The 24,738-nt window shown below is 42.1% G+C and overlaps 1 protein-coding gene across 1 annotated transcript in view; it reads right to left on the bottom strand.

Annotated features, from left to right (window-relative positions):
- The window catches only part of LOC126162149 (odorant receptor Or2-like), a 130,656-nt gene that overhangs the window by 29,171 nt on the left and 76,747 nt on the right, over window positions 1–24,738 (bottom strand). The window contains exons 3-4 of the mRNA XM_049918449.1: window positions 23,921–24,020; window positions 7,702–7,803 (exon numbers count right to left, since the gene is read on the bottom strand). Of these exons, the coding sequence (XP_049774406.1) occupies window positions 7,702–7,803; window positions 23,921–24,020 (202 nt within the window). The remainder of the gene's footprint in view (window positions 1–7,701; window positions 7,804–23,920; window positions 24,021–24,738) is intronic.

The following is a 24,738-nucleotide window of genomic DNA, read 5'->3' as shown; positions in this document are numbered from 1 at the left end:
CCGCGAAATATAGGAGAGAGTGTCACAGAAATGATACAGAATTTGGGCTGTTTTTCGTTGCGACGGAATCTTCTCACGAAATTCCAATGACCAACTTTCTCCTCCGAAAGCGAAAATATTTTGTTACAACGACTTACATAGGGAGGAACGATCACCGGGATAAAATAAGGGAAAACAGAGCTCGTACGGAAAGATACTGGTGTTCATTCTTCCCGCGCGCTGTACGAGATTGGAATAATAGAAAATTGTGAAGGTGGTTCGATGAACCCTCTGCCAGGCACTTAAATATGATTTGCAGAGTATCCATGTAGATATAGATGTAGATGTACTGACCGAGATTTAAGATTGAACCTAGCTAAACTGAAGCAGAATATTGAAAATATGACAAAGCATCTGGCTTTTCTCTCTCACTAAAAAAATTTGTGTATTAATTTTACTAGATTTGCTTTTTGTGTCGTTTAAATTAATAAAAGCATAAAACTCAACATTTTTAAGTTTTACGCCCTATACTTCTACATTTAAACCTATCAAAGAGGGTAGCTCTCGAACACACATCTGAAGTTGATGAACTTGTAAAAAGTGAATATAGTAGAAGCAGGGGAACAATCCAAAGCAGAAGAAACTGAGAGAAAAGTTTAGGGTCTTCTGATGTGGATCACCTAGAAGAGAATTCAACTGCCCGGTTGTTAACTGTCGACAGTGTTGGTGCAGACTCCTCGTAAACTTTCAACAACTTTCTATAAATCTCCTTCAAAGAAATAAGATCCTAAGGATGAGTTTTATGAGGTACGTGATTCCTTTTTACTTACCTGAACGGTACGCAAATATCCACCTACTTTAAAAACATATCTAAAAGAAGCTATTCAGCATCTGACTTTAGTTGTAGCACAAAATGACGAACACAACAAAGACAAAATTTCAGTGATCTCACCTCAGTCTGTAGGACAGGCCGAGAACTATACGTGTCATTTTCACACTATCCTATCAAAGTCAACGCTATGCGTCCTAAGTACTCCAGTTTTCATGATGTCATTTCAAGCAGTTTAAACACTACTGAGCATTCTTTTCGCAGTTCGTAGAGGAATGAACATTAATATAATTATTCTGATTAGTCAAATGTGGTAACGTTAGTTTCTTACATGAACAAATCGAAAAATAAAGCTGAACGTGTGGCGCCCTTCAGCACCCACCGCGCTACGTTCGACAGTGCGATAGCCGCGCCGGTGTGAACCGAGGTTCGCTTGGGCTATGCTATACAGTTACGAAGCTTTCGCGGCGACACGAATCAATAAAACGTTCTTGGAATTTCAGATGAGTCAGGCGACTAAATGTGTGCAGGTATCTGGCTGAACTGAAGCGTTTAGTTTTCGGAGATGGATTTATGCGAGAATTTGCCTAAATGTTCTTTTTTTGGGAATCGTAACTTATTGTTGTTTTTGTTTATGGGCAAATTCATCTGAGACACAACAGATCGTATAGTTCTCCTAAATATATTTTTTGCGGCGACACGTCGGGACGAGTGCTTCATTAATAGACCTTAACAAAATACGAGTGCCCAGGTGCACTACTAGCGACGGTCTGTAAAAGATAAACTTTAGGAAACACGAAACCAATTTTCGTTCAGATAGATGTGAAAATAGGTAGGCAAACGCCACCGAATTATGATGCGTATTGCACGACCGGTCATCAGACATTCTTGCCACCTATTGCACCTAGAACAGAGCATTCCAATACATGCAGCTGAAATTCTTCAAAGTTTCCATATAACATTGTTTATTTTGTGATGAGCACCTCCATCAAGCTGATGTAGAAAATGTACTGTTCCAGACTGGACCTGCTGCACGAAAATCGTGGTTGTCGAAAATGTCTCCATGAAAACGTCCCAGAGCAGTGGTTCCCAAGCTTTCTGAGAACACCACCCATGGGTGCAACCAGATATTAGTATCCCTCCATACCTCCCCGTCTGATGTTGCATTTTGAGGTTCAGCTTTTATTTCTTACAGTCGCTGGGTTAAAATTTTGTTCGTTATTAGTGTTTTTCGCTGTGTGATACTGAACAATGTCAGAAGTACCTACGTAGCAACATGATATTTTCATAAGTTTTGGCCGTTATTAGGAAGGTTTATTTAATTGTACTTTCTCCTACCAGTCACTTTTATTTGTTTTTTGTTGAATTTAATTTAAGATGTTGCAACACGTTTAGAGCGTTGTCTGCCCTTCTTCTGGCGTTTGTGCGTTCATACAATTGTTACTTAAACATAAATTGTCTTAAACTAAATTAACATAGGACTTTGTGTTTGCTGATGGAGTGGCTGGCGGGGTATTTGATGGGAGGGGTGCAGCGGTGAGCAGAAATCGATGTTAAGTATTGTATTCTCCTGGTGTGCAGCAATGTCAGTCTGTTTATTATGACTAAAGACTGTGTGGGGTGCAGATACATGACCTTATGACGTTAATGTGACAACCACCAATGCTCGACGTCTACGTGCAATAACCACTCACAGACGGCAGATGGTAGCACTAGCAGTGGATGCTATATAAAGCTATATAAAGTGGAATGGGGAGGGGGGTGGCGGAGGACGGACGAGGAACAGTACAGTCGTTGCCGTAAAGAGGAAACGGAGCAATTTTCCGACATCCAAAGGGGCATGGTCATTGGCTACCAGGACAAGGATGGAAGCATTTCCGAAACGGCTAAGTTTGTAATTTGATCGCATGTTGCCATGGTTAAAGTACACCGTGCAGGCCAAAATGGAGGCAACTGTGGTGCACCATGGGCTACAAATGCACCATGGGCTACGACGTCTATGGAGATGCGTACTGGCGAAAAGACGTGCAAGTGTTTAGCAGCTGACCATCCAGATGAACCAAGAGGCTACCAATAGTGTCTCCTCAACGACTGTTCAGTTAACGTTGGTGCAGATGGGCCTCCGCAACAGACGCTTGGGTCATGCACCCATGTTGACTTCTGTTCATCGGTGACGAAGCCTGGAATTGCCACGCCAATAGCGAAACTGGACGTCCTCTGAGTGACGACAGGTGGCCTTCTCAGATTAATTACGTTTTACGCTCCATGAGACAGACGGTCTGTGGCGTGTACGGAGTGAAATGTCTGAAAGCAAACACCCTGTAACAATCGTCGGAAGGTTCCACGCCGGGGATGAGAGCAGTATGGTCTGGGGAATGTCTTCTTGGCATTTCCTGGGTGATCTCATTCTGGAAGGCACAATGGATCAATACAGGTATGTATCTCTCGTTGGGGACCGTGCTCACCCCTACAGGTAGTTTGGTTTCCTTTGCATGACGACATCTACCAGCAGGACAAAACAACGTGCCACACAACTCGCAATGTATGTGTATGCTTCGAAGAGCACCACGATTAATTTATCGTACTCCCCTGGCCACCAAATTCCCCGCATTGAAACCCAATCAAGAACCTGTGGGGTCTCCTCTTTCGGGTTTTTCGCGCCATGCATCCTCAGCCGAGAAACTTAACGCAGCTGGTCGCGGTACTGGAGTCGACATGGCTCCACAACCCTGATGATACCTTAAAAAAAACTCACTGATTCTCTTTCTGCACCTGTCGCAGCGGTCTGTGCTACAAAATGAGGCTATTCAGGCTTCTGACAAGTCGTCACATTAATATGACTGGACAGTACAGTTGCGTATTATGTACGTACAATGTCAACAATTATTCTTGATAATATTCACAAACAATGTGTTGTTGACAACACACAGTACCGTGGCAAAGCAAAAGGAGGGGAAAACTGGCTTCAACGTTGAAACATCGAAGTTTGTGATAAAACAGGAGCCCTTATGAATCTAATATATCACACACAATAGTATCCCACATATGAACTCAATGAGCTCGTAAAAACGTAAGGGGTTCAAAAAAATGGTTCAAATGGATCTGAGCACTATGGGACGTAACATCTATGGTCATCAGTCCCCTAGAACTTAGAACTACTTAAACCTAACTAACCTAAGGACATCACACAACACCCAGTCATCATGAGGCAGAAAAAACGTAAGGGCATAATCGTTATGCTGTCACCTTCTCATTGCAATTTCAACCCAACTGAATTGACATGGGTCTAAATTATAGGCTGTGTTACTAGCAACAATATAAAATTCTCTGCCTCTTGTCGAGTCATTCACAATGGAACACTCCCAAGTGTCAATAAACGTTCATGATGAAATTTGGCGAGTGTGAACAGGGGAGCAAGATAGTGCAATACGCCTTTTTTTGCCCGTTTCACTTTTGAGGGGTGAAACCTTCCGGAAACAAATTTTAAATTTTGGGTTTAGAGCGAATGGCATCGAAACGATGATACATATAAAAATATTTTTCATATAAAAGTTGATATGTAATTAATGTTGTTGAAAACTCTATAATCAGCTTTCGAAATCTTGTAAAACACCTCACCAGCATTAATTTAGTTTGAAAAATGAAAACTTCAGTTACAACACAGATTAAAGAAGCTTTTAAGCTACATACCCTATCCCTGTATAATAAAGCTGTGTTTTGAAATAGCAATAAAACTAAATTGAATACATAGTACAGTTCTTCCAGAAACACTGAAAACAGTCCGTCGCCGTACATGGAATAGCTTGCTGGATTGGGCAAGATGAATGGAATGTAAGTTTACGAATCTGTTCCGCACGGGATGTGGCGATTCCGCTGCGCGCCTCCGTGTGTTCCATCCAAATGGCAGTCCTCAAGTTATTTTGAGCGCACTGTTCTACTAACCGTGTTACGCTGTGGCACTGAAACTCGCCTCTACAAATTGCTACAATTCATGGTTTTTGTTAATTAGTACTAAAAGAACCGAAACACATATTAAGCTCATCGGATTCCATAATCACACAGCACAATCAGGCAAATACCATATTCAAGACACCAGCCACACTCGTAAGCATTTCTTCACGGTTCACAGGCTAACAGGGTGTTACTTGCACCACAATGTGCTTTATAGTTCAGCAGTGATTATCTACTTATCTTTTATACCTACCAAAGTTGAACTTTCCGTGTTTTCTACAGTTTCTCTTCTGCAATACCAACGCTAATAGTGCACCTGGACATTCATATATTTGTTAAATCTTACTGGTATAGTTAGCAATCTTGTGAGCCCTGGAATCACGTCAAGACGGGACCATGTCACATTTTCCACTGTGGCACGAACATCAGTAAGCTGCCAGAACGTATTATGTAGTATACAATGTCACTATTTGAAACCTGTTAATGGCTGCTTGACATCCGAAACTAGTCATCAACAAATTATAATGTGCAAGTAATATTGTATACCATGTACTAAGCTCGAATTCATTTTCTCCGTCGACACATGCTGACAGGAACAACGAGTTAAATCCTCCTCCGGTACTGAAATCACAAAAAGCCACGTTCAGCTAGATGTCCACGGTTTTGAGAACGCATCAACTTGTTTTATCACAAAAAGTCTGAATAGTATTAAACTACTATTGTCTTGAATATAGTATCAAAACTAAAACCTGAGTGTTACCTCCTATGTATAGAAGTTACCCACAGTGAAGATGAAATGGGTACTGTCTTATCTCTAGCAGTGTTCTTCATACACCTATTCCTACAACAGAAAGCCATCTAGCAGTTCCGGTAACTTTGTTGTACAAGTGCGTCGCAACAGTTGTATCTCGTTCATCTAAAAGGACTGTCGTCTTCATTCATATGCTAAACGGATACTTGGAAGTGTACTAAGTAAGTGCATGGCAAACTCTTTCCTTGAAAAGATATTCTGCGTGTAGCCACAGCCACAGAAGAGTTACATCCTATTTGAAACACTTCTACAAACTTTGCACATATTATTTTACCTTAAAACAAGAAACATGTGGTTCAAAACACATCGTATTTGAGTTACTGATGAAAGAACATCTTTGCCGAGTTCTCAAGCCAGAAAACCGGAACTAATGATCGAAACGCCAATTGTCGTATCATAGACAGTGCACCCTTTCAAACACCCGTGGACGGTGTCTGATTTCGCATACTGTATGAACGTTAGTAAAGCGTATTTGTATTAGGAATGTCTGCTGCCCAAAGAAATTGTGTAAGTCGGCCCCACTCTAAAGGGATCATGTGAAGGGAACGTTCAGACTACACAACTGATCCTCTAGCAAATCTGAAAAGAATGATGAATAAAATTCTTGCAGATAACAGTTGTAAGATGTAATGGAAGGATGCATGGATCTACAGCTACATGTACAGTACATATACACGTATGATTTTCGAACCTCTGTGAATTGCATGGCAGAGCCTACGTCACTCTATACCGATTGTTACGCTTGTTTCCCGTTCCATTCACGTATGGAGCGCGGAAAAATTATTGTTTCAGTGCCTCAGTGTGTCCTGTAATTAATCTAATCTTACCCTCACGATCCTTATGGGAGTGATTTGTAGGGGTTGTAGTACATTCCTAGAGTCATCATTTACAGCCAGTTCTTGAAACTTTGTTAGCAGACTTTCTAAGGACAGTTTCCGCCTATCTTCAACAGTCTGCCAGATGAGTTCTTTCAGCATCTCTGTGACACTCTCCTGCGGGTCAAACAAACCTGTGACCATTTGTGGTTCCCTTCTCTGTATACGTCTAGTATCCTCTGCTAGCCGTATTTGGTACGAATCCCACACATCTGAGCATTGCTCTAGTATGGGTCGCACAAGTGATTTCTAAGCAATCTCCTTTGCAGACTGATTGCGTTTCCCCATTATTCTAACAGTAAACCGAAGTCTACCACCTGCTTCACTCACAATTGAGCCTATGTGATCATCCTACTTCACGTCCCTACTAAGTGTTTCTCCCAGGCACAAATGACGGAAGATCGATGATATTTAGTTTTTGTGGATGTTTTATTAAACTATAAACTAATGACTAAACGAGACAGTTTGATCTGCTTGTTTCTAACAATCTTTTTTTACAGAATGATGGAGCAGTTTTCAGTGCATCACGAGTGCTACCTACAACTCTAAAAAATGTGCGTAATATTCTTATTGTTTGTATATCAATTGATTTTTGGAATTAGAGTTTTCATTTCTGAACTGCCAGAATCCAGGAACAGGAGGACTGACAATGCTTTGTGTGTGACCACTGCCGCTAATAATAATAATAATACTATGTAGATCCTACAACAGTGTAGTAGCCATTACACAGTTACTGATGTTGTTTGCTGTGGATTAGTTCGTTTTTTGTTACGAAGTGAATTGTGAAGCTAGTTTGGATCCATTGTGTGAACTGTTTATAACTCGCAGAAGACATTATCAGGAGATATTTAAACATACGTGGTGTATATGTCTACAATTTACTGTCATAGATGCACGACACAAAGAACGAAACATACGTGTAGTGGGTAGATCATTCGTTTCACAAGCTGTAGTCTCCACCACATTGTGTCAAACGTTAATGTTAGTATTTAAAATATGTAATTATTCCCATATAATGTAATTAGCATTATAGCCCTGGGAAATAGTGATAACGGTAATAATCTTTTAAAAGTAACTTCATTTCGTGACCGAAACGCAATCGAACCCTTTTGCTTTTACCCCTGAGAAAATTACATTTACCACTAAAGTGGCAATTACTTCCAGATTGGGAACCACTGGGCTGTAATAGATAAGAATATGAATATAGGCGCGAGTCTGGCAAGTTATATTGACGAACGTTATCCATTTTTACTTACTTCTTCCATTATACCATGTCCAGCCCAGCAGTAGATGAATATCTGAAGAGCTGGGATCGGTAGAAAGAGGATGCATTCGATCACTCCACCATCATCTGGATTCTGAAATGAGAAAACGTGTCATTCTGATTGGTATCGGGAAATGAATGAGCGGTGGATCACTAGCTTTGCAAATTGTGCTTCAATGTTTGTACAGTCTATGCAGTGACGTTACTGTTTACATTATGAAATAACTTCTTTGCAAGAGTGTATGAACAAAACCGTACTTTACACAAAGGATAAACAGAAAGAAATTAGACTGCTTCTGAAAGATTAGCCTTATATTTGGGAAGATTGAGGCTTAATACCATTCGGCTATACTGATTAAACGTAGTTGCAACATGAACTGACGAACGATGCTTGCGAACATGTTGAAAAATATGTGCAGTCTGCAAAATTCTGAGTGGATTGCTGAGGAAAAAGTCATTGACTGGAAGCAAGCTGACTTTATTATTCCAATATTGCATGTTTTGGACGTACATTTGTTTTATGTTTTGTTCTTTTGCCGGATATGTCTAATAACCTTGTAAACGCTATCCACAGATAAAAACAACTGCTACTACTACTAATACTAACACTAATTCTTCTGAATAATGGTCCTGAAGGCAACGTGGACGACATTGTTTTAATTACAAAAATTCTGAAAGTACAGAGTGTCCTGTGAGACAGAACTAACTAATAAATAATAATAATAATAATAATAATAACAATTGTTATTATTATTACTTATGAAGGCGGAAGCAACAGGAAATAAGAAATGTAACTTGAAAGAAAATGGGAAATTCTGAGCAACTTGCCAGTAAAACTGTCCTTGCTTTTACCGTACACAAACTATGCTATAAGTCGAATATTTTTCTTGTCATGTACCCGTAAATCATAGCCCTTCCTTTCCATTATTAGTGATCAATTGCGAGCTGAAGTATGCATTCATTTTACAGTATCACTCGTGCAATGTGGAAAGATATATTACAGAACATGCAGCTTTCATTCAAACACATTATATTGCTATGCTTCTCTGCTATGCTACATCATAGTCGACAATTTCTGTGGAGTATTTCGTTAATAATCTCCCCTCTCCGTTCGTGACTAACACACGTGTTCCCTGTTGTTTCCACTTTAGTTCATTTACACATTCTGAATGAGAAATGCCCATATGGTAGAAGACTCCATAACAACGGTTTTACTTTACAAAACGTATCGTTGCAGGTGTTCCCATTTTGCTTTCAATTAAAAGAGATCCTAGAAAGAAAGAAAGCGGAACATATTTCAGCGAATCGTTCTTGCACACTCGCTGTCTGTTATACACACACATTGCATCGAGTGCAAATATTTGGGTGTCAATGGTTCTGCAGTTTGCTAATGAGCCGTTCTGTTTCTTCCATATGTTCAACGATTCATTTGGTGAGATAACTGAATGCCTTTTCAAATTCCAACAACTCTTAGACTGACAGAGCTGCAGCCACCCGCATCCACGGTTCAGAATGTGATGCAAATTTTGCAGTTACAAATTACAAAAAATCCTCAAAGAAACTTAACAACACACAAACTTCTGCCATTTTCACGCTAGAAAACCAGGTAGAAAGTTATACTCCACTGGTATTCTATTTAAATTCAAAATTTAGTTGGTACCCCCAAGAATGCGAATTCTGTATCTTCATGAGGGCATCATCTGTAACAGCTCTAAAGTGGAATTTATTACAAGTAAGACTTAATTTCTTACGATGTTTAACAATTTGCATTAGGCGATTTTATTCGATAACTAAATTGCATAACCTGAGATCGTGAAACTTTCATTAACTTACGCGAATGGGCTAGAATAAACGAATTTTCATTTAAAATTACGTTGCAACTATTATTTTAGCTTTAACTTATAAACGCATGGAAATAAACACACAAGTATATTTGAATAAATAGAAAATAAGACCAAAAGAACTAATATAAACATAGTAGACAAGTAAATAAACGCTGAGCTCTACCAAAACTACGGTTCGGTAATTTGGTACACTACGTGAACGATGTAGGAAATTGTAGGATTAAAGGTGGTATTAGTAGAATTGGTAGGGAAAGTAACATGAATGAATGTGTAACCGAGAAAATGAGAGGCGACGACTTCTCTTTGTTTCTTTGATTTTTTTTGTCGGTTTTTTTTGCATATAATTAGAACCACACGTCATTCAGTGTTAGTCCTTGCATTATATAAACTGCATTTTATAAGCAATTAAACTTAGTTGATCGCTTCTGAGCTTTTATATACCCAATGCAATTACTTTTGATACAAGTAAAGTTTATATAAAATATATAATTATTGTTATTTTGTATTCAATAGAACGTTCTTCACATGAACAAAGGCAAGATTATTATGTTATTATGTTATTATTCATAAATGCGAAAATTTTTGTTTTGCAGCTTTTTTTAAATTTCACCATCTTGTTGAGGAAATTACGTTTTCTAGCGCTACTTAATAAATATGTATTGTTTTCTTTACTTTTACAACAACATCCCTCTGTTTCATGTAACAAATCAACAAATTTAGAATAAAACCAGAATTAAACATTGACAGTTTCAGTTTTGCTATAAATAGTGTTTATTCGTAAGCAAAAGACAAGAGGATAACTATGTAGAACAAAACTGTTACCTAGGTTTCTCGGCTCTTTATACATCCTCACTCAATTTCTAGAGTTTCGCCGCTTTTGATTTTTAGGGGAAGCTAGTAAAACACTGATCTCATGCATAAAGAAAACAATCGTTATGATGTAATTCCCGATAGGTATGCAACACATAACGTACACGTAACACTAGGACACCTTAACTGACCAAAATTACTAGGGTAGCTAACGTAGTCTACGCTTACTTATGGTAGTCATTCTGCACCGAGACTCTGAGGCGTTAAATCTCTTGTAGTCACGGAGCGTTTTTTACTTATTTGCTTATCTAGTGTCGCTGAGTCACTTGTGTTCATGCTACGTTGTGAGGAAACCTAAATTCCTCTTGTGGCGACACGTTGATAAGGTGCAATAGTTAGCACAAGAGCCACGTAAAGTTATTCTAAACACGGACAGTTGGCCGAATGAGATTGGTGGCTACCCGGCTCCTTTGCCGACAGCCGTGTGTCTTTCGACGGCAGACCAGCAGCCACTGCACTCAGCGGTCGCGGAGGCCATGGAAGTTCTTAACGATCATCCCAGCCCTGACACCATCACCTCATCCGGCATCGGTGCTTAGGGTGTCGTGCAGAAGCGGATCTCGGAGTATGAGGAAGAACAGAAGAGAGGCAAACGAGTAGCAGTCGCCGTGGAGCAGTACAACAACCAAACAAGGGAAGTAGGCAGCTTATCGCAGCAGTGCGTAGATAACTCTTTGCCATTAGAAAGCCCCGCAGCTCTAGACCCACCCCCGAACCTGTACTTGCCGAGCTCTTCTAGTGTTGCACCGACTCGTGATACAAACAATGCTGTTCCCTCCCGTCGGTCAGCTTATGCAATGAATAAAATTAAACGATATCGAGACAATGACAATGGCCCTTTCTGTACACACGTGGAAGGACGTACAGAAAACATTAATAGGCTGCATCCGATGGCAATTGGAAAGCTTGTGTAAACAACAAACTCAAAATGTAGGCAAGATATTACGAATATCTTATCAATAGGACGGAGCAGAATCAAAATAGAACTTAACTCTACCAGAACAGCTAACTTACTGGTATTTTCAGCTCACCAATACAAAGTCACGTCATCACGCACCAGGGTGTAAGCAGAAAAATTGACAATACCTTAAACGAGTAAGAACTCATGCGTGTGATAGTTTCACCCTATACCGTCTTACATGTCAGGCGCGTGTCAAAAAAGGTGATAAAGGACGGAATTACCACTATCACACCATTTGGCACGTTTGTGGTTCAGTTTGCTTTGAAAGTACTGGCAGACTCCGTTTCAATTTGCATGATGCGTTGCCCAGTGGATACATATTCTGCGGCGACGTTTTAACTGTCTCAGATTTAATCATGTAAACAGACAGTGCTGCTCAGCCATAAGATGCGCCTAATGTGTTGGAAATCATGCGCGAGCCGGCTGCCCCACCACTCAGCCGCGGTGTTTACATTGCAACAGGCGCACGAGGCGGTACCAGACGGTACAGAACCGTGCTCTCCGCCTTGCCCTGCGTCTCCCGTACCGTTTCCCCACCCGTGAACTTCATTTTCTTGCTGGAATCCCCCTCCTTCACGAACGCGTCTGCTCCTCTGCCATTTCCTTCTATCACCACTCCCGCCAATCTGCCAATCCTCTTATCCTTTCCCTCGGCACTCGCCTCCACCGTCTGGCCACCACCCGATGGCCTGACCTCCTTGCCGCCTGATCACTGGTCGCCCCCTTTTCCCTACCCCTCCTCACTCGCCACGTTCCCTTCCTTTCTTCCTCCCACCTTCCCTGCCAACTGCTCCATGCCTCCGACCCCTCAATCTAAGAGTGTCTGCCTCGCCGTCAGAGTCGCCGACCGGCTCTGTTGGTATTCGTTTTTCTCATCTTCTTCTCTCATTCTCTCTTCTGCTTCTTCTCTTCCATCTCATCAATGACCGGCTTATCAATTGAGCCTTTCGTCTTCCTGCTTCTCTTACTGTCCCTTCTACTATCCTTTTCTCTTTTTTGAAAAAAAAAAACACAACGGGCCAGCCAAATGTGGCCTTCCGTTTTCCTCCACTTCTACTGTCTCTCTCTCACTCTCCTGTCTTCTTTGGGTAAAAAAAAAAAAAGCAACATGCACACCGCCAAGCCATTCTCAACCGCCAAGACTCCACTCGCCACACCGCCATGAGGAAGGCGAAGCGCTCCAGCGCTAGAACTTCCTTCTCACGCCGAGGGTCCACCCTCGCCTGTGCAGCGTCAGCGTCAACGAGGCGGTAAGCCGGGAGTGCCCAGATTACGCGCGGCAGAGGTACGTTAAGGAAGTCGCTGCTAGGCAAGGCGTCACTTTCGTGGAAGCCGAGACGGCTATCTCATATAGACCGTGTGCCGAAGCAGTGCACTCTCCTCCACCCCTGCATGATGATCCCAGCTCGGCCGGCTCAGCCGCGCCGCACAGATACAGAGTCACAAAGCAGCGACGCCAGGCCGCTCGCCCCGCGCCACTCACCCCCAATGGACGCCACCACCACCTCTGCACCCGAACACTCTGTCACTGGGACCGATCCACGGAAAACCGCACCCAACGCAACACCACCATGTCGCTGAACAGCTCTTGTAACGAAAGTACCACTCCGGGCATAGAAACAGGCAGACCGTCCGTCCCAGAGTCATTTACATTGCAAGACAAATGTTTCAATCTTATCACACAGATCATGTATTAATCCAAACAGCAGCGCAAGGACCAGTCAATTCCACAGCAATACGCCAGATGTTACTGGAAACTGTGACTCAGCAAAATGGCGATTAACGCCAGGACGGTCATTTCCAAGAGAGAAACCCTGCAAACACAATTACTTTCACAAGACATACACATTTCAGATATCCCAGAAACTTGGTTTAAACCACATTCATTGTCCTCTCTCCAAGGCTTCCAGATTTTTGGGGAAGGCAGACACGACGAAAAACGTAGAGTTGCATTGTTCGTCTGATTCTCGTTTCCTGCTTCTGCTAGATACGTCGACCACACGCAAATGTCTTTCAGGCTCTAGCGACGTGCACTCGCTTCAAGACTTCACACCTCTCCATAGTGGCACTATACTGCCATCCAAGAAGATAATCGAAACTGATGAGTGGCACACACTGGTTAATCAGCTCGACCCCCTCTCCTGTTTTATGGAGACTTCAATGCGTACCATACGACCTGTGTATGCGAGATGGACGGTAGACATGGAGCAGCTATTTTGGACATTACAGAAGAATTCAGTTTATTTATTCTGAACAACTATTGCCCAACTCTCATCCCGGCGCCTCGAAGACGCTCATCGGCAATAGACATCACCTTACGTTCTACAAATATCTCTTAAGAATTTAAGTGGGAGATCTGCTACTACCCGCTGGGGTCTGATCATTTTGTTATTCGAGTAATATGATAAATGATATTGAACCAACTACATGCATGCCGTCACCAAAACGGAACACGTGCAAAACAGACTGGGAGGCGTATAAAACATATATCAAGGAACATCTTGAAGCAGGTTTACTGCACGGACCCGCAGACGAACGTTACAATCCGGTCATTCCCCTAACAAATGGGGCGGCCGTATTTTCCAAATGCCAAGTCAAACCGATCCGAAGGCCGTAGTTCCATGATGGAATCAAGACTGCTCAAGACAAGTCCTTAAATGAAAGCTAACTTACAGCACGTATAAGAGAGAACGCACCTGGACGAATTTTCTCAAATACAAACAGGTAGCCGCCGCTACCAGAAGCAGAGAAAACAACAATCTTGGACACAGTTTTGTGAGACACTCGCCAGAGAAACTCCGTTGTCATCGGTTTGGTCCACCATATGCAAATTCCGAAACAAATCCCCGTTGAGTAAAGGTTTACATGGCTCGCTTGATGACTTCGCACAAATCATCGCGCCCCAATCGTCATCCCTGAATCACTGCCAACCTCAGATGCTGCTTGTCCTTCGTCCCTGGGATCGACGCAGTCCTTACTGACACAATTTCAGTTCACTGAACTGCGGAACGTCTAAAAAAGGTACCAGCAGTGCTTTTCTAGGATTTGACGACATCCAGTAGAAAATGCAGGACAATTTGCCGGATGAAGCCTTATGCATATTGCTCGACATCTGCAATCATTTATGGAAACTGGCCACTTGCGTAATTATTACCATACTCAAGCCCGGCAATGACCCCGATTTGAGCAATTCATACCGTCCTCTCAATTTTTCTTCCTGCATGTTTAAAACATGAGAAAAGATCGTGAAGCATCGTTTGGAATCGTTGTTTGAGACGAACTCATTGAGTGTGACCTGCTAAAAATAGCATATACAACGAACAATACAAATGTTGGCTTGGTTCCTGCTTTCGCGCGGTATGATCGGCCCAAACTGTACAGCTGTGTCAGGAGGGTCAATATGGAGCTAGATCAGCAGCTTCGGGCGGCTACTTAGTTAGGCACAGGTTTGGTTCCTGTTGATGCTGTTGGTAGGTGGGACTTCACAAGACATATCCTGCATCTCAGTAGGAAAGGGAAGGATAAACTGGCTGGATGATAGCAAAATCTTTAAAGGGGGGTGGGGGGCACTGAAATTCATGGGAGTACTTTTATAGGCTAAGATCAGTGTTCAATCGTTCGACATTGATTGAAATTAAGCTTAATGAGAAGTTCAGACAGTCAGGTACTAGAGATGTTAAAATATCACAAGATTCTCATAACAGTACAGAGAAAAATAATGTTCGTATGTCACAAGATTCTCATAAAAGCACAGTGAAAAATAATGTTAGAGTATTGCATAAGAATATCAGGGGATTAAAAAACAAAGTAGATGAACTTCTTGTTTGTTTAGAAGATTTAGAAACTGAGGGTGGCACAGAAGTACTATGCCTGTCTGAACTTCATATAGTCACAGGTATGGAAATGGTAAATATAGGGGGATATAAGCTTTAAGCACATGTAAGTAGAGTCACTATGGAGAGAGCTGGAGTTGCCATATATGTTAAAATCTGTCAATATGTGAAAAAATTGGAAACTAAAAAATTCTGCAGAGAGCAACATATACACTCCTGGAAATTGAAATAAGAACACCGTGAATTCATTGTCCCAGGAAGGGGAAACTTTATTGACACATTCCTGGGGTCAGATACATCACATGATCACACTGACAGAACCACAGGCACATAGACCAGGCAACAGAGCATGCACAATGTCGGCACTAGTACAGTGTATATCCACCTTTCGCAGCAATGCAGGCTGCTATTCTCCCATGGAGACGATCGTAGAGATGCTGGATGTAGTCCTGTGGAACTGCTTGCCATGCCATTTCCACCTGGCGCCTCAGTTGGACCAGCATTCGAGGTGGACGTGCAGACCGCGTGAGACGACGCTTCATCCAGTCCCAAACATGCTCAATGGGGGACAGATCCGGAGATCTTGCTGGCCAGGGTAGTTGACTTACACCTTCTAGAGCACGTTGGGTGGCACGGGATACATGCGGACGTGCATTGTCCTGTTGGAACAGCAAGTTCCCTTGCCGGTCTAGGAATGGTAGAACGATGGGTTCGATGACGGTTTGGATGTACTGTGCACTATTCAGTGTCCCCTCGACGATCACCAGTGGTGTACGGCCAGTGTAGGAGATCGCTCCCCACACCATGATGCCGGGTGTTGGCCCTGTGTGCCTCGGTCGTATGCAGTCCTGATTGTGGCGCTCACCTGCACGGCGCCAAACACGCATACGACCATCATTGGCACCAAGGCAGAAGCGACTCTCATCGCTGAAGACGACACGTCTCCATTCGTCCCTCCATTCACGCCTGTCGCGACACCACTGGAGGCGGGCTGCACGATGTTGGGGCGTGAGCGGAAGACGGCCTAACGGTGTGCGGGACCGTAGCCCAGATTCATGGAGACGGTTGCAAATGGTCCTCGCCGATACCCCAGGAGCAACAGTGTCCCTAATTTGCTGGGAAGTGGCGGTGCGGTCCCCTACGGCACTGCGTAGGATCCTACGGTCTTGGCGTGCATCCGTGCGTCGCTGCGGTCCGGTCCCAGGTCGACGGGCACGTGCACCTTCCGCCGACCACTGGCGACAACATCGATGTACTGTGGAGACCTCACGCCCCACGTGTTGAGCAAATCGGCGGTACGTCCACCCGGCCTCCCGCATGCCCACTATACGCCCTCGCTCAAAGTCCGTCAACTGCACATACGGTTCACGTCCACGCTGTTGCGGCATGCTACCAGTGTTAAAGACTGCGATGGAGTTCCGTATGCCACGGCAAACTGGCTGACACTGACGGCGGCGGTGCACAAATGCTGCGCAGCTAGCGCCATTCGACGTCCAACACCGCGGTTCCTGGTGTGTCCGCTGTGCCGTGCGTGTGATCATTGCTTGTACAGCCCTCTCGCAGTGTCCGGAGCAAGTATGGTGGGTCTGACACACCGGTGTCAATGTGTTCTTTTTTTCCATTTCCAGGAGTGTAGAAGCATGTGCGTGTGTCCTTAAACTAAATAATGACACTTTTATAACTGTAGCCGTGTATAGGTCCGCACTGAGAATTCTCAACTATTTTTGAAAAACTTGAATTCTTTGTTGTGCTATCTGTCAGACAGAGGAAAGCAAATTATGCTTTGTGGGGATTTCAATGCAGATTTTCTGAAAGAGTCCGATAGAAAGCTTTATCTTGAAGTATTACTTGGTTCTCTCAGTTTGACATCAGTTATTGATATTGTTACTCAGTTGGTACAGAAAAGCACACAGATAGATAATGTTTTCTTAGACCAAGATAAACATAATCAAATAAAAACTTTTCCTGTTAAGAATGGTCTGTCTGATCATGATGTACACCTAGTTACAGTACATGACAAAGCTCCATACATTAATGCAAAATAGTCCTCCAAAACAGTGCATTCAATTATCGATTTAACAATCGAAAATTTTAGGGAAAGCTTGCAACAGTTAGACTGGGATGAGGTGTACAGGGAACCTGATAATAATTTAAAATTTAACCTATTTCATGATACCTTTGTGAGTATATTTGAAAACAGATTTCCTAAGAAAACAGTGAAATATAATTGTAAGAAACCATGTAAAAGCCATGGCTTGCTTACTAAAGGGATAAAAAATCTTGTAAACAGAAAAAGGAAATGTATCTTATATCTAGGAGGAGTAATGATCCCGAAACAGTGAAACATTATAAGAATTACTGTACTGTACTAAGAATAGTTATTTTAAAAGTCCAGAAGTATATGCATTACGTCTGACATTATCACACCTGAAAATAAAATTAAAACAATTTGGAATATTGTTAAAAGGGAAACAGGGCAACCAAGAGCACAGGAAGACTGTATTTCTATCAAACTCATTGAAAAGTTTGTTAAAAGGAAGTCAGAAGTATTATTTTTAATAATCATTTTTTAGTGTTCTAGAGAAAATACGATCCAGCTAATAATTAGAAAATGCAAGGCGGTATATGGAAAAGGCAATACCCATGCAATTTGATAAAATTGAAATTCAACCGACCTCTCCCACTGAAATTAGGAAAATATTAAAATCACTCAAAAGTAAAAGCTCACATTGAACCGATGGCATTTCAAACAGAGTACTAAAAGCTTGTTCCCAATAAATAAGTAAGATTCTCAGTCACATATGTAGTAGCTCACTGAAACAGGGCATTTTTCTGGACAGACTGAAATATGCTATTGTTAAACCATTGCATAAAAAAGGAGATAGATCTGATGCTAACTTGCCTGGTATCACTTCTGACAGCTTTATCCAAAATTCTTGAAAAAGTAATACATTCAAGAGTAGCATCACATATTTATAAAAATGAAGTACTAACATTTCCAACCCATGTTAAACAAAAATTAGTCCAAACACTAGTCTTGCCTAATCTTTACTACTGTGATGTAGTTCAACACGGCACAAATAGTGAAAATTCGAGATGCCTCGAGCTAGTGATGAATGCTTGCGTTAGATACGTACGCAGTATACGGTTGTATGATCATATCAGTCCTTCATACTCCCAGCTAGGTTGGATACGCCCACATAAGGCACGCGATCTCCACACGATGTGCTTACGTCATCGATTTCTTAGCCACTGGTGCCCCCAATACTTATCTTCTCACATTAAACACCTATCATCATTCCACAACCGCAATACCAGATCGGATACGTCTAGCATCTTGGCTGTACCTTTACATAACACAAAATCTTTCTCTGTGTCATTCTCCATCTCAGCCATACGACTATGGAACGCGCTCCCCTGTGATCTGCGTCTTATCCAGAACCACTTAACATTCAAGAGGGAACTGAAGACTTACATATTAGGGACGGTATAGCCACCATTGTCGTGCCCCTCTCATCTTTTTCTTTCTCCTCTCCATCATAGCTTCGAATTTTACCATTCTATTTCTCTTCCTCTAACCTATCTACCTCTTCTATATCTCTTTCACCCCATTCTATCGTCTTATGTCTCTGCTTGATGAGAATAACTCACAAGCTGCAAGAATATAACGAGAAAATTCCCAACTAGCAATAGGACTGACATTCATAGAAGAAAAAATATGTTTACTTTCCTATACATAGTCATTACTATTATTATTATTCTTGATTATTATAATTATTTTTGATTGTTATAATTATCATTGTACTACTGTTATAATCTCTAATTTTTTTCTGTAACATTAATACTGTATAACATGTTATATGTCCTTAATGTTCTGTAGAAACTGAAATTTGTTGAATCTGAGTATGCCTGATTAGGTGTAACAGAGGGCCTGAAGGCCCTAATCTTGCCAGGTAAAATAAATGCATAAATAAATAAATAAATAAACAAAATGTTAATTTGGTTTTCAGAAAGGCTTTTCAACAGAAAATGCTATATATCCTTTCACTGATCAAATATTAAATGCATTGAATAACCGAACATAACCCATTGGGATATTTTGTGATCTCTCAAAGACTTTTGACTGTGTGAATCATGAAATTCTTCTAGATCAGCTTAAGTGTTGTGGTATGAGTGGGACAGTGCACAAATGATTCAATTCATAATTAACTGGAAGAATGCAGAAGGTTAAAATCAACAGCACATAGTCTGCAAAAATCAACAGAGTCCTCAAGTGGGGAGGATCATGAATGGTGTCCCACAGGGTTCAGTCTTGGGTCCCTTACTGTTCCTATTATATATCAATGACTTGCCACTCTATATTCATGAAGATGCAAAGCTAGTTCTTTTTGCTGATGATACAAATATAGTAATCACATCCAAAAAGCAAGAATCAGCTGAGGAAATTGTAAACAATGTCTTTCAGAAAATTATTAAGTGGTTCTCTGCAAATGGACTCTCACTAAATTTTGAGAAAACACAGTTTTACTATTCTGTACAGTAAATGGTATAACACCATTGATAAATATAAATGATGAACAGAAGTCTGTTGCTAAGGCAGAATATTCAAAATTTCTGGGTGTGTTCATTGATGAGAAATTGAATTGGAAGAAACACATCGAAGATCTGTTGAAATGGTTAGGTTCAGCTACTTATGCTGTTAGGGTTATTGCAAATTTTGGTGATAAACGTATCAGTAAATTAGCCTACTATGCCTATTTTCATTCACTGCTTTTCATATGGTATCATATTTTGGGACAATTCGTCATTAAGAAAGAAAGTAATCATTGCACAAAAGCGTGTAATCAGAATAATAGCTGGAGTCCACTCAAGATTGCCTTGCAGACATTTATTTAAGGAACTCGGGATATTCACAGTACCTTAGCAATACATACATTCACTTATGAAATTTGTTGTTTATAACCTGTCCCAATCCAAAAATAACAGCGAAATGCATAGCTATAACACTAGAAGAAAGGATGATATTCACTATTCTGGATTAAATTTCACTTTGGCACAGAAAAGGGTGTATTATGCTGCCACAAAAATCTTTGGTCATTTTCCAAATAGCATTAAAAGTCTGACAGATAGCCAACCAACATTTAAAAGCAAATTAAAAGAATTTCTGAATGACAACTCCTTCTATTCAATGGATGAATTTTTAGATATGAAGCAGTAACCGTAAAAAAATTAATTGATTAATTATTTTGTGTAAAGAAAATTGATGTTAAAGTGACACGATCCACATTATTACGAAATGTCGTATTCACGAGCTATGGAACAAGGATTTATGTATGTATGTATGTATTACCCTCTGCCCCGCTCTCAATACGGGTTTCGAAAAGGAAGAGGCACGATAGATAACCTAGATCTCTTAACTACCGACATAGAACGTATTTCTGTTTCTAATGGTTTCTTGACGGCACTGTTTTTCGATGTTTCCGGAGCGTATGTTATTGTGAACGTGAACGTCCTGTTCCGGAAGCTCCAGTCAATGGGTGTTCCAGACTTCATTACCCGCAACCTTTGCTCTCTCCTACGGCAACGTGTAATCTGTATCAGACAACAGGACAATACCTTGCATGGACCGCGTATTGTCTGCAGAGGACTGCAGCAAGTCTCCATCTGAAGTCTTATTCTTTATGCAGTGTACTCGCAAACCGCAGCACAATTTTTGGTCCTACAGTAAGAATCCTAATATACGCCGATGACATCTGCATGTACAAGTTTTCTCTCAGCTTGGGAATGACGCTAAGGTGGTTGGATAGAGTGGCATGCGTGGTGTATTCGTGGACGAGCAGAACTGGACTGAATCTAGCAGATATAAAATCTTGTCTTACATTCCAGAGATGGACGACAACGCCCAAGATACGAGTAGAGCCTTTTACCATTCCAGGAAGGAGCCCAGTCAAGTAGTTTGGACTCAATGTCGACAGCAGACTGACGTGTGCAAGACATGTGGAATATTTGATTTCCAAGGTCGGTCGATCACTGATTGTCCCACGGCCGGTATCTCTCGTATGGTGGGGAGCTGATGTTACAGTCCGAAATGATTCGGTCTTTACTGGATTATGGGTGCACGTTATATATCAACGCCTCGATATATATGACACCCTTCGTTCTAAAATACTCTCTGCCTAGTGCATTTAAATTGGAATACTACTTGCTAAACTACTAGACAACAATCTTCTATTAGCCCAGAGGATCGGATCGAACTTTCATTACTTCTACTGGCGTTTCCTACCTGACTGCATCAATCTGGCCTTCATTGGTCAAATTTTCACTGACGGCTCCAAAGCAAGAGAGGGAACCGGCTTTTCTTACTTCTGCGGAGATCCAGTGTCTTGGGCTATGTTTAAGCTACCGACGGAAGCAAGCATCTTCACTGCTGAAGTTCTTGCAGTTAAGGAAACCCTTCAATATGCGGGAAATCAGTTCGACGTCATCTTCAGTGTTAAGGATTCGAGGAGAGGACTGGAAAACCTGGAAACGCAGCAACACTGACCGCCATGTGCTCGGTGTAATGAAGATAAACTATCAGTGTGAAAGTTAGCATAAACGTGTGCAGTTATTATGAATCAAGGGACACTCTACAAAATGAAATGAGAGTATGGCATCGTTGGCCGGGAAGCCCCAACCGGCGAAGTTCAGCCAAGTGCAAGTCTTATTTCAGTCGACGTCACATTGGGTGACTTGCGCGCCGGTGATGAGGATGAAATGATGATGAAGACAACACAAAACCCAGTCCCCGAGCGGAGAAAATCCCCAACCGGTCGGGAATCGAACCCGGACCCGCTTGTATGGGAGGCGAGCACGTTACCACCCTGGGACCAGGGACACTCTGGTACCTCATGTAACGAGATGGCCGACCACCTAGCGAAACAAAGTGTGAGTGATGGCCAGCCTTACTGCACTTACCTTCCACATATAGGCTTTGCTGCTGGCGTAAAGAAAAAGGTTCATTAAGAAGGGTCGAAGACGTGGGAGTTCTCACAACAGTTCAAAGGAAGGCATTATGCCGCAGTTCAGCCGAGTATTCCGCGAAAAACGTGGTTCTCCCAAATCAAGCTATCTAGATGTCATACCATTACTATAACGCGCATCCTGCTGGGTCAAGGCTTTTACCCTTCATATCTTTATAGGACGAAAGTTCAGCTATCTCTATACTGTGAACTCCACCCAGCTGAGACTGCAGACCTCAAGCATGTGATACTAGCGTGTTCATGCTATGAAAAACGATGCCGAAAGTTTATTAAGGCCGAGATCAGAGCAGGAATTCCCCAACATACATCTGCGACGGACCTATTTCGGCAGCTGACCACAACGGACTATGTCATTGTTGCCCATTTGTTTACAAGAAGTGGAAATTCAGTTATAAGTCAGACATAAAGGTTCCAGCGTAAGAATATGGACTGTGTTGAATGTGTGGATGCACAGAGTGTACCATGAAGTTTACCCAGAATTAATGTAATTCCTAATGCCTCTGCTGTATGTATGATACTATATACCAAACCTGTAGTTACTCACTTTTCTGGCTAAATGGTTAATGCCACAGGTCAATGTAATTTTACAACTCTATTTACATCCGAGCCGTGGCTGTTATGACATACATGATAGGAACCGATAATTTAGTAGAAAGGAACCCTGTATAAATACTACTCTTTCTGGCTGCCAGCTCCGAGGGGAGACCTATGTCAGTCTACGAGTCTACAAGTGTACATGGATCATCAACAAGTCATCACCTCCAGGCTCTACCGCTGCCAACTGCAGCCCTGCTGTTCGCACTAAGTCTGATGCAGTGGGCATAGTGCCCTACAACCTGCGGGCCATCTGCTGGTGTAACTCAGCTGCTGCCGGTTTATTACCCTGGAGGTGTACAACTACAACTCGAGCCCAGGACCGAGCAGCCACTCAGCCACTATTGCCTGTGTAGGCAAACTCCTTACTGTAAACCACTGCTTACGTGACCAGGCACTGCTGCTGCCAGCCGTCTCACCCGCGCTGGATCTGTGATGGGGTCCTGCATGCTGCTGAACAATCGGGCTGCCTCTAGTCTATGTGATAGTGTGATAGCCATGATGGGATGCCTCCAGCTGCTGGAGTCAGCGACCTTACTATCGCTACCGTCATCGTTTCACTGGCCGTGCGATACCACAAGCTGCCGGGCCACTTGCTGACGACCGCACCTCTTCACCAGCCTATACAGTTTATGTTATGGGAGAGCTGACTTCTGCAAACATAATTCCAACTGTTGTAGTCTACTGAGCAATAAATGAATGTTCTAACAACGATGTTTTCATGACGATACGGGACGATTACCAGGCATCCACTCACTGCTCCACTGCTACCCTGTCCAGGGCAGCGACTTGCTGGCCTCCTGATCACTGCCAACCCAGTTCCACGAGCAACCATAGAGGCCTGCCACCCCCAGGCTCCATAGAATGCGCAATAATGCAAAAGTGAAGATGTCTCATGCACTTCGTTTATTCAGAAGTCAACTCTAGTGTAAGTCCCAAATGACTGTAGCTGATTATGATGAGATTTAAAATCGACGATAAAAGGTAATTTCTCCAGTAATCAGTGACAGCCTACTTAGAATACTCAGTGCACACGAGATTCTTTCGGTAAGACTGTCAATGAGATAGAGTATAACTTTGTACTTACGAATGTTATTTGGTACAATGTGAGACAAATGCCGCCCACGCAAAGGAGAAACTGCGCCAGAGGAACTGGATTCATCAAGTTTTCTAAGAAATCGAGGTATCTGTGAAAGAGAAACAGTAATGGTTGAAGCAATTCCAACGGTACTGGATCAGAGGTGCAGCATACATAAGTAAAGGAAATACGCACAACAATGAAAATAAACAACAGATATTTCCAGGTAACACAAACAAAGAAAAACACTTTGAACACTTCTACAATCAACAGCTTTATTGCTTTTGAGCTGTTATCCAGATAGCATGGTGGTAAAGAGGCGCGTTTGGACTCTGGGTCTCGTTGCTGATCATTAACGCTCTCTGCGCGTCTTCCATGATCAGTCCTGTAGGTAGTGGGTGGGGGCTCCGTCTAAAAATAGTAAAGGTTCAGTGATAAGATTACACGCGAAGACCCAGACTCTTCTGGAAACCATTTTAAGAAAGTACCTTCTGCTGCTGCGGTGCACTTCTCTCTTTTACTCAGAATCGATAGGTATTGCATTTTTCATTTTTAGGCATGGGAGTACATATGAAACAGGTGGTGCATTATCGTTCGAGCAGGATAAACATTGCAATGTGCCAAAACTGTTAACTGATGAAAAGCTGTCAGGTCTCTAGCCGGACGGTGGTGTTGAAATACCGCAATGCGACGAGTGTCATTCTCGTAACCTAGTAACTTCAATTTACAAGAGGATGAGGATCATATTCACATCGAATTGCCCTACTTTGAGCTTTTTCCATGTCCTCTGCCAAGCCTATACGGTAACGATTCGAATCTCTCAGCAA

This window comes from Schistocerca cancellata, chromosome 1 (genome assembly GCF_023864275.1).
Source record: "Schistocerca cancellata isolate TAMUIC-IGC-003103 chromosome 1, iqSchCanc2.1, whole genome shotgun sequence".
Classification (NCBI taxonomy): domain Eukaryota; kingdom Metazoa; phylum Arthropoda; class Insecta; order Orthoptera; family Acrididae; genus Schistocerca; species Schistocerca cancellata.
This window is presented reverse-complemented; position numbering and strand designations above follow the sequence as displayed.